At 35.6% G+C, this 12,003-nt stretch overlaps 1 protein-coding gene across 4 annotated transcripts in view; it reads right to left on the reverse strand.

Moving 5' to 3' along the window:
- LOC130082541 (disks large homolog 4) overlaps window positions 1-12,003 on the reverse strand; it is a 204,925-nt gene that overhangs the window by 96,254 nt on the left and 96,668 nt on the right. For all 4 annotated transcript variants that reach the window (XM_056247413.1, XM_056247415.1, XM_056247412.1 and 1 more), the window contains exon 3: window positions 6,299-6,355. In XM_056247413.1, coding sequence (XP_056103388.1) covers window positions 6,299-6,355 — 57 coding nt within the window. The remainder of the gene's footprint in view (window positions 1-6,298; window positions 6,356-12,003) is intronic.

The raw sequence follows: 12,003 nt of genomic DNA on the forward strand, positions 1-12,003 counted from the left end.
GTCCATTGTGTGGAGAAAAATCCTGAAATGTTTTCCTCAAAAACTTAATTTCTTTTCCACTGAGGAAAGAAAGACATGAACATCTTGGATGGCATTGGGGTGAGTAAATTATCAGGATATTTTCATTTTGAGGTGAAGTAATCCTTTAAGGTGGACGATGACGCAATTTTCTTCTAGAAACAAACTTTGTTGTATTATTTTCACGTTATCACTGTGAAGCTGCTTTGATACAATCTGTATTGTAAAAAGGGCTTTATAAATAAAGGTGAGTTGACTTGACTTCGTTTAAACACAACAGCCGACCTGAAGTGTGTTGCTGACCATGTCCAGTCCTTTATGACCATCTTCTGATGGATACTTCCAGCAGGATTACACACATCTCAAACTAGTTTCTTGAACGAACCTTATAAGCTCACTAAACTCAAACGGCCTCCAGTCACCAGATCTCAATCCAACAGAGCAGTTTTGGGACGTGGAGGAACGAGAGATTCACATCATGGATGTGCAGCCAATAAATCTGCAGAACTGTGTGATTCTATCGTCAATATGGAGCAAAATCTCAGAGGGATGTTTCCAGAACATTGTTGAATCTCTGCCATGAAGAATTAAGGCTCTGAAGGCAAAAGGGGGTCAAACTCAGTACTAGGTGTACCTAATAAAGTGGCCAGTGAGTGTACAGTATATCACTGGTGATGCCCATGCAAAGCATTATGGAAAGCAGTGTCCTTTCAGTGCCCTCACTGGCACACAGACGACAGGCTGGCATAGACATACACACTGGTGAACTGAAGCCAAGACTCTCCGTTTAGCCACCTGGACACACCATTAGTGACACACTTTTAAAGGTTCACGATGAGCAACACTGAAACCGTGGTAAAATCACTGTAACAAACGTCCGGCCATTCTTCTATGCAGCCTATTTTCTCAAAAAAAAAAAAAAACTGACCAACAAATATTAGATTTGGAAATGAGTTCCCAGCTGAGCATTAAACAATAACTAAAATGTGATTAATTTAATGAATTATCAGTTTGATAATCTTGCCTAGTGGTTCATTCTTAATCTTTTAAATCCCATTACCCTTCCAGAGTGGGCCGATTTAAATCCAGGTGGAAACGGCAGTCTATAGTGTATCAGGGGTGTGTAAACAAGCGCCAGTTATGAACTCCCTCAATTTCCCTCAGGACTCATCTTCACTTCCATCATTTACTCGTCCTTTCAGCTCCTCCTGCTCTCGTTCTCCTCTCGCATCATTTCCCCTGTAGTGCATCACTTCTCCCTCTCCTTCAAGTCTATCGTTTTTCATGATCTCAGCTCTTTATTTATCTATTATGAACAAAGTATGATTAATTAATTAATTAATTAATTCCACTATTCCAATATGCTTTTTTTATTATAACGTTGCTTTTTTACACTCACAAAGCAATTTGTGCTATATGCAAATCAAACCGGCAGCCAATTAGAGGTCCAGTGACATCAGAGCTTGTTACGCAACAGAGCCGATTCTGTTCATATACTGTTCAGTGCAGCAATAAAAACACCCACACACTCACACATATTCATATTCATATGCATACTAAGGCATGCACACACTAATTCATTTTCCTCTGCTTTTTGCTCCTTGCCATGAGCGTACAGAAGTGTTATTATGATATACTAATTTGATTCCACAAACAGTGATGTCTGTTTACCCAGTGTTCCCTGCTAAATCTACATATCTATCTATCTATCTATCTATCTATCTATCTATCTATCTATCTATCTATCTATCTATCTATCTATCTATCTATCTATCTATCTACCTATCTATCTATCTATCTATCTATCTATCTATCTATCTATCTATCGTTCTATCAATCTATCTATCTATCTATCTATCTATCTATCTATCTATCTATCTATCTATCTGTCTGTCTGTCTGTCTGTCTGTCTGTCTGTCTGTCTGTCTGTCTGTCTATCTATCTATCTATCATTCTATCTATCGTTCTATCTATCGTTCCATCTATCCATCTATCTATCTATCTATCTATCTATCTATCTATCTATCTATCTATCTATCTATCTATCTATCTATCCATCTATCTATCTATCTATCTATCTATCTATCTATCTATCTATCTATCTATCTATCTATCTATCTATCTATCTATCTATCTATCTATCTATCTATCTATCTATCTATCTATCTATCGTTCTATCTATCTATCTATCTATCTATCTATCTATCTATCTATCTATCTATCTATCTGTCTGTCTGTCTGTCTGTCTGTCTGTCTGTCTGTCTGTCTGTCTGTCTGTCTATCTATCTATCTATCATTCTATCTATCGTTCTATCTATCGTTCCATCTATCCATCTATCTATCTATCTATCTATCTATCTATCTATCTATCTATCTATCGTTCTATCTATCGTTCTATCAATCTATCTATTGTCCTATCGGTTGTTCTCTCTATCTATCTATCTATCTATATATATATCTATCTATCGTTCTATCAATCTATCTATTGTCCTATCGGTTGTTCTCTCTATTTATCTACACTGTAAAAAAAAAACTGTTAAATTTACAGGAAAACCCTGGCAGCTGTGGTTACCAGAGTTTTCCTGTTAAAAATACGGTAGCAACATTTTAGGTTTTACAACTTTTAACCGTATATAATTTTACAGCGATAAACCGTATTTCATTATCTGATATTTCATTATCCTTTTGAAGTATTAACATCTGTTTTTTTCCATTGTAATACACTGACAGCCAACAATCACAGCAGTGATGAGAGTCAAATGGTCAACCAAAGCTCATCATAAGCAGCTCATCCACAAGAGAGTTAATACTAATATACAGAAGCTGCACAGTGTCATTCACACAAACATTAAACACCATCATGGTAACATGTTGAAATTTAAAAAATGCAATAAGCATTAATTTAACAACATTAAATGTAACATAAAACCCTAATGTACATAACTGATTAGAAAAAAACTAAGAAAATTATGAAGAAACAGTTATTTAAAACAAAATACATCAAATGTGAAGTGTCACGCAGGGAATTGTGGGAATGTCAATTTACATTTTTTCACTGTAAATTATACAATGACTTGTTCTTTTTCACTTCCAAAAACTGTAAATTTAACGGTATTTTACAGTAAAATTAAATTAAATGTACCATTATATATATCACAGTTATTTACCGTATATAGTAAGGAAACTTTCTGTTAACCAATTAACAGTTTTTCACTGTAGCATTTTTACAGTGTTTTACCGTTAAAATCACAATCATTTTTTACAGTGTATCTATCTATCTATCTATCGTTCTCACTATCTATCTATCTATCTATCTATCTATCTATCTATCTATCTATCTATCTATCTATCTATCTATCTATCTATCGTTCTATCTATCTATCTATCTATCTATCTATCTATCTATCTATCTATCTATCTATCTATCTATCATTTTCACTATTGTCCTATCGGTTGTTCTCTCTATCTATCTATCTATCTATCCATCTATCTAGCAATCTATCTATCGGTCTATCTATCTATCTATCTATCTATCGTTCTATCGGTTGTTCGTCTATAATTACATAATTCTTTTGTACTCCTCACCCATCCATGTTCTCTGTGGATGAGTGTTCGGTGTTTGCTGGTTCCTGTACCCTGCTGTGTGTGTGTGTGTGTGTGTGTTTTCTCCTCTCACCACATCAGCCTGTCATTTAGAAATGGAAAACGAGTGTTTGAGTGTGTGTGTGAGAGAGGGAAGCTTAGGAAGATTTCACTTGCCTCCTTGGCACTTCAAACGTGTTAATATCAACAGCAGCAGTTCCGTTGCTATGGACACCAGAGTCTAACTGTCTCAACCTCCTGTTTAAAATGTTTGAGTGCTATGCGTGTGTGTGTGTGTGTGTGTGTGTGTGTGTGTGTGTGTGTGTGTGTTCACCCATACGGGAAAGATCCTATATTCCCAGTCAAATCTATTTTATATCTCAATTGTTTCTCTTAGACAGCAATGAGATTAAGGCATGAAACTACAGACAACCCCATTGTTGTTGTTTTTTACACTAACTCGTCAATTTTGAGATTTTGAAGTATTTTGTCTCCATAACATGTCTTCTTTTTAGAGTAGTAGACAGAAACTCTTCTCTTCTGATGATGTGTTTACTGACACAAGGGCGGAGCAACCTGTCACTCACATGAGATCCACCAATAGCAAACCACCACCATCCAATCAATTCCCAAAGTCAGTTCCCTTCATTTGTTCTTGTTCGAGAAGCCGTTTTACTCAGATATACGTCACAATAGGGAAGAATAGACTATCGCACCTTCAGTTTCATGAGAGCAAATCAAGTCTCCTGCTTCTCACATAAGGAAACGATCCCAATAATCTCACGTTTTTCCTACAGAGTTTCAAAAGAGATCTCAACGTCTCAGATTTGCCAAGAAACCAAAGTCTAAGATGAAAATATCAAGTCCAGAGCCAGAGCTAATTTTATCTGCCTCAACGATTGATGTGTTTGTGTCTATTTTCATTACCTTTAAGGCATTTTAGAAGAAAAATCTAAAACAAAGTAGATGCGTCAGTCAAAAGTAACTCTTTGAAACATAAGCTCAGGTTTACTAATCACGTCTGTGACAGAGCTGACAGCACACTGCCCTCTACAGGAGGATTGAAGGCACTACATTAACTCAAAGAAAGAGAAAGATGGGTCAATACACTGAACCAAAATACTCCTTTTTTAAATATAATTTGTGTATATTGGAGTATGAAATCAAACTAAGATCTTTCTCTCCGGCTCTTTTTCTCCTCCAGTAACTGAAGGAACATTATTAAAAATGATTATCTGACAGTGTTGATTAGTTGATGCATTTAGCACATTGTTTTAATAAAACCTTAATTCTAGCCATCCAACACATAGCACACGTGTTAGAGGAATATTTGCATCATAGTGAGACGCGTTAAGCAGATCTAGAAGAAAACAACATCGTTCCAGGCAGATATATGAGCTGTCAGAAATAATAGACTGAAACTGCAGAGACAATATACAGTCAAAGTACCTGTGTATGGATAGTGTGTGTGTGTGTGTGTGTGTGTGTGTGTGTGTGTGTGTGTGTGTGTGTGTGTGTGTGTGTGTGTGTGTAAAGTTGATACTCTGCAGCAGAGTGATGAGTTTGCTGATGTGGGTCTGACAGCACAGAGAAAATGATGACTTCAGGCGGCAGAGAAATACCATATAGAAATATGAAGAAAGCAACTGTGAAAACAACCTGACATTGATGCAATGCAGAAAAAAAAACTAAAAAATGATTTATGTTAAAACGCCATCTTTGTTTGCATCCATTTAACTTGTAACAACAATTTCTGTCATTTCTACTTGTTGAGTTTTGATGTTCAACTTGTTTTTCTTCATCAGTATGTAAATTCACGTGTGTGTGTGTGTGTGTGTGTGTGTGTGTGCGCGTGTGTGCGCATGTGTGTGTGTGTGTGTGTGTGCGCGCGCGTGTGTGTGTGTGTGTGTGTGTGTGTGAGAGAGAGATGTAATTTGGCCCATCATCACAGCCATTTCATACAGACTCTTAAGGCGATACATGTACTACAGTAGTACTCGAATGCCTTATTATGCGAATATAAGGCATGAATATATTGAAGATATTATAAACATTAACTTGACTTAAATTTGACTTGACAATTTGACGACCCAGTTCAATGACCTTTATGAAGATAATACCAATTAATTATTATAATGCCACTGTGAAGAACAATGTCACAAAGGAAGTGTCATTCATATTTTTTTTCCAGTAACCATTGTAGAAATGGTGATGAGTTTGACTTGATTATTAACAATTTTATTCACATTCCCTATCAGAAGTTCTCATATAATTAATCGGTTAAAACACTAAAAATCAAGATGTAAACTGAAATCATATTTTTTTCTCCTCAATAACTATAGTATGTTTATTGTTAAACCTACATAATCTTGAATCTCATAGAATCACAAAATAAATGTGTCAACATTCCCAGTTTCTGTTCATAAAAAAACTTGAAAACAAGCAGCGTTGTCATAATTACAGCAGTAATACCGTAGGAAATCGATTGTGTTGGACAATGACAGGCTTTGAGTAAAAAAGGATGAGAACCACTGCTGTAGATGAACCCAACAAGATTGGTTGGGTGAGATATTTCCACGGTTATAATGATGTGATCAAATGGCATGAAAAAGGATGATGGAATGATCACACACACACACACAGCAGGTGCAGTTATGCCTCCCGGACAGCAGGGGCAGTGAAGCATTAGTGTGCTTACCAGTGTGGAGACCGCAGACGTGTACAGAGGGGTCTGACCAGAGGACAGCAACACTGGCTGTGAAAGAAACAAACAGGAGAGGAGGGCGGATAACTCAACAACAAAAAAGCATTAAATAACAGCCTTTGATATATGTAAGAGCAGGCGCGATTGTAACTTGAATTTGCGAGGTTTCCGGTTATTCTTCTAGCTACTTGCTGATGAACCAGAAGTCTCGCTCATTCACGGAAAAATGGTGTTGCAAACTTTTTTCCCCAGATTTCATTTTTTCCCCGAAATTTAAATTCTGTCTTCATTTACTCACCCTCAAACCTGTATGAGTTTCTATCTTCTGCTGAACACAAAAGTAGATATTTTGAAGAATGTCAGGACCAGATAGTAGATGGTCCCCATTGACTTCCATAGTATGGAGAGAAAGAAATACAGTGGAAGTCAATGGGGACCAGCAGAAAAAAAGAAGAAAGAAATTCATACAGGTTTGGAACAACTTGAGGGTGAGAAAATGATTTTTATTTTTGGGTGAACTGTAAACATGCATGATAACGCATTATAAAGCATTGAATCTGCTATCTACACCAATAATATAAATGTACTTAACACACAGACTATATGGTTTTATAATTACTATAATACCGGTAGTCTAAATGTACTTGACTGAAACAGAATTTTAAAATTTCAGATTTCACAACGAATTGAATTTAGTGAAAGAATCATTGTATTTAATGAATTTAATTACATTCTTACAGCATATTTTCTACTGGATAGAAATATTTTACATGCATGGTATAAGAAAATGCTGCAGATCTGTGATTGATATTACACACTACACTGACAGAAAAAGTCCTGAAGTTTGTGCATCTCTAGGATTGGGTGTAAATTAGGAAACAGGAAAGTGAAAACAGACCCAGAAAGTGAGGAGGTTTTTAAATCATAGTTTTCTTTATGACAATTAAAGTGAACGTGGAGCGAATCTGTGATGCTGCTATGTTTACCATGTCCCCGGCAAAATGAAAAACTTTACTAATAAATATTCTAGAAAGTTTACAGTAGAATGTGTTTTTTTGTTTGTTTTTTTGGGAATATGGCTTTAGTTGGTTGTTAATTTATAGGATATTCTTGTCCTCAAATGCACTTTCCACCCTGTTAGTCTGTTGTAATATCTCTTTGACTTATACAAAAATAGTTATCTGACATCATTCACAATTTGAATTTACATCATTTTTTTTTTTTTTTTGAATGTAGCAATAATTTGATGATTTCTGTGAAGAATATATGTCTGGTTATACACTTTTATAGAAATAGTATCTTAAATTATTATTATTGCATATTAAACATTATTATTATAATCATTATTTACAGGTAATGCATAACCAGGAATTGACCTTCCAGTGGTAGAAAGGTAGAAAGCAATAAAAGGAAAAGTCAAACAATAAAAATACAAAAGTACAATCTGCAATATGTTTGTTTGCCATTTAGAGGGACACAACAACACAATGTTGTAACTTGTAGCGGTCCTCAATCCTTTAGGGTTCCTATACGTACTTTGGAAAAGTATTTTCCAGACATTTGATGTATGGGGCAAAAACAGAGTATGGAAAAAATATGTGTTTCTAGACTATTGCCCCTATTTAGATGTCTAAAATATAAAATTAAAAATTTCTAAACAAGTGTTTTCATGGCAAAAGTGTTCCTTTAGTAATTGTCAAGCACAATACTTTTTCATTACACTAAATGGTTTGTCTTGAACTTCACTTAAAGAATATTGAATCAAATGCCACTCAAACCAGCAACAGATCAAAGCAGCGAATGATCATCTAAATCAGACAGTACTTGGAGACTGTGCAACATCAAACCACAATTACAGTATCAAACCCTTGTGTCACAGGTGAATACATGAGGTTACAACGTGTTTTAAGTTTCTCCTCATCATGCAAGCGAATGTTATCACTTCGAGAAAACCAATGAATACAAGTATTTACAGATGACTGTATCAAATATAATGCTGTGTGAACCATTAATGTTAAATTTGGTCTGAAAAATCTACAGGGAGGTTTGGAAATTTGAGTCTGGAAAAGTATGGGATATGGAAATGCTAAATGTGATCGAAACTGGCCGGCCTAAAAGTTAAAGACATCGTTAAAATAGTCCGAGTGACGACAGTGGCTCAATCTTAAGTTTATCAAGCGACGAGAATACTTTTTGTGCGCAAAAAACAAACAAAAATAACGACTTTATTCAACTATTCATTTCCTTCTCTGTTGGCCTCGAGATTTCACGTAGTGTAACAGCGCAGCGCTTCTGTGTTGCACATCACACGGAGGCTCACTATTAGCCGACGCTGGTCATGTGTGTGTGTGATGCGTGTGACGTACAACACAGAAGCGCTGCGCTGTTACACTACGTGAAATCTCGAGGCCCACAGAGAAGGAAATGAATAGTTGAATAAAGTCGTTATTTTTGTTTGTTTTTTGCGCACAAAAAGTATTCTCGTCGCTTGATAAACTTAAGGTTGAGCCACTGTAGTCACTCGGACTATTTTAACGATGTCTTTTATAACTTTTAGGCCGGCCAGTTTCGATCCCTTAGAAGCCTATGGAGGAGTGATCCAGCTCTCAGATTTAATCAAAAATATCTTAATTTGTGTTCCGAAGATGAACGAAAATCTTACGGGGTTGGAACAACATGAGGGAGAGTAATTACTGACAGAATTGTCATTTTTGGGGTGAACTAACCCTTTAAAACGCCAGCGCTGTTCAATGCTTTCCCAGCAGAGGGCGATGTTGTTCAACTTTGAGTGATTAAACCGCTTCAGGTATTGCTTCGCCGCATGATAAATCCTTTACATGTATGAAATGCTGTGGTTTCCAAAAATACACTCTGAAGATAAGAGCTCTCCACAGGCAGATGGAAATCTCATATTATTACACATTCCCTGAAGCTTCACAGGATGATGGCTCACTCCTTCTGAACCCCTTGAGATTCATCCCTGACCCAAATCCATCCGGAGAGCTCAATGACTGAAACATTCCCAAAGGAATCCGTCTCATTTTCTCCAATTTCCTGCTCCTTTATTCACAGATGGATAAATACTGTCAAACACTCCAGAGGTTTGCTGAAGTTCAACAATAAAAAAATATTACTAATTAAAACAAACTTTAGACATTTTATTAGATAGATCTCTGATCAATCAGAATACCTCATTCTAACTGGATTGCTCTGTCAAATATGTTGTATAAGTGACAATTAAAACTGACCATTGCAAATTAATCAACCAGTCTTCAAGACTGTGCTAGTTTCAAATCTCATACTCTTCGCTTGTTCTAACATGATAAAATCATCAGAACTCGAATATTTTGTCCATTTATTTAATAATTTGGTGTGTATCCAAGTAATAAGTGAGACTATGTACAGTCAGCCAGTCATAATTGCAAAATAACCCCTGATGACGGAGCGACTGCACATTACAGTCTCCTATAATACGGTGTGGATGAATTCTTGCTTCTGATTGGTGGACACACATTGATAACAACAGCACAGCTATTGCATTATGACTGCATTACAGTTTCATATCACTTCACCAGATTCTTTCTACATTTAGTCATTCCCATAACTATAAGTAACTTTCCAACTACATCTAAACTAACTCACATTAGAGTATTAGTAGACTGCTAGGGTTCGGGTTAGTGTAAGTTGATGTGTACTTGTCTTGCCACATTTACACTGCAGGTCTTGATCCTCAATACCGATTTGTTGATTTTTTTTTGACATTGTTCTTTTAAAAGTGACCCATATCCAGTATCTTGTAGCATTTACACTATACACTTGGCGAAACAACCCAGGGTAGACGAACTGACCCGGAAAAGCTTAGGCCGAAAATGAAGTAAAAACTGTGTTATTCGCAAATGCACGTATCCGATTCATATCAGATTTATTTACACATATGAATGAGGCCTGAAACTGATCTGAGAATATCACAATTACAGGTTCATGGGTCATATCCGATCTGTGCCACGTGTGAGGAAAAAATGGGAATTGGTTCACATGAACCATGTAATGTAAATGTGGCGTAATAGTCAGTAGAAAGTCTGTTGTCGGATCTTCAAAATAAAGTTTAGTTAGTAGAAAGTCTAAAGTGGACCATCGAAATAAATGATCAGGTTTAAAATTCTTATTTAATAGTTCAACAGTCCATAGTCAATTTTTTCCCATTTGAACCCAAAAATATGCACAAATATCACACTTATCACATTTTAAAGAGCAGTGCATGTTGCAGTAGAAGTTCCTGAATCAATACTTTAAAGATGTTTGCCAATATAAGACAGCTCTGTTCCATAACTAATAGAAATACTAATCAAAATTTGAAGGTTACTTCCATTTTCTTTTGCAAAAGGATGCGCTATTCCAAAAGAAATTAGCATAATTATATTTTAAAAAAATAATAATTTCTGGCCAAATTCTAAGGCATTTGCGATGTATTTTTATGCGTCTTATTTTTATGCTTTGTGAGAAATGAAGATTTGACGTAGATTGTAGACTTTTGCTTCTTGACATCAAGACTAAAAGACATTTTTTACGTGCCTGTACAAATGTTTTAGTGAAAAACAAGCTGCGGAAAACATGACTTTAATATTTTTAGATTGTACTTTAGTTCTTACATGTAACATTTGGAATCTACTTGATAGGGATGTTTCTCTGATTTAAAAATTAATCGCAGAGAAAATAAATCAATATCGAGGCACATACATACTAAATATCATCACAAGGCTGAAAAACACATCTGGTAACAATTTGTATCCATATTAATAGTAATATTTTTGTTTTAGAAATAATGTCTATCTTGGTCTTTATATGCGTTTCCTCTTCACTAACAGAATTTTTTTTTTTTGCTACCTCATCCGGCCTCACCGTATCATATTCAAATCAATGTGTGAAGCTTTTGAAGAGTTACAGAATAATTTGTCTTCTCTGAACTGGTTGAATAATAACAGGAATAGCATAAGGAGGCATGTAGGAGATCTGATGTGTCATATGACCACATGACTGTGATTCGTACTGTGTGTGTGTGTGTGTGTGTGTGTGTGTGTGTGTGTGTGTGTGTGTGTGTGCGATGCAAAGTAAACAGCATGTATCAAATAAATATACAGCTAGGACATAAGGAAAAATAAATGTACTGTATATCTTACATCGGATCATACATCCCATATCAAGATTATACTACGTAACACAAAAATTAAAAAAATTGCTTACAAATCTCCGCCTTCATTAATAATTACATTCACTGCCCTAGATATCTGTTTAAATACAAAATAGTAGTGGTGTACAAATGCACGGATTGAGCTGCATCAATTATAGAATATAATAATTACTATAATTATATTATAATACATACAATTGCATTTGATCTTTTCAATGTTTTTGAAAATACGTACACTTTCCATGTTGAATTATACAGTTTTAGTAAGCATTCATAATCAAAAATTTTTTGTGCAAACGGTTATAGCCATAATAATAAGCACCGATAATGATAATTTTGATTTGTTTGTAATGCACTGATACTGGTGATATTATTAAAGCTCTACAGTAAAGGTAACCAAGGGATGCATGTGGATGTTTGCGTGTTGTGTTTCACAGGCATGTTTCACATGAAGACAGATGGTACTACTGAGAGAGAGAGAGAGAGAGAGAGAGAGAGAGAGAGAGAGAGA

Source organism: Rhinichthys klamathensis, unplaced genomic scaffold (genome assembly GCF_029890125.1).
Source record: "Rhinichthys klamathensis goyatoka isolate OS25496 unplaced genomic scaffold, OSU_Roscu_1.1 h1tg000046l_1, whole genome shotgun sequence".
Classification (NCBI taxonomy): domain Eukaryota; kingdom Metazoa; phylum Chordata; class Actinopteri; order Cypriniformes; family Leuciscidae; genus Rhinichthys; species Rhinichthys klamathensis.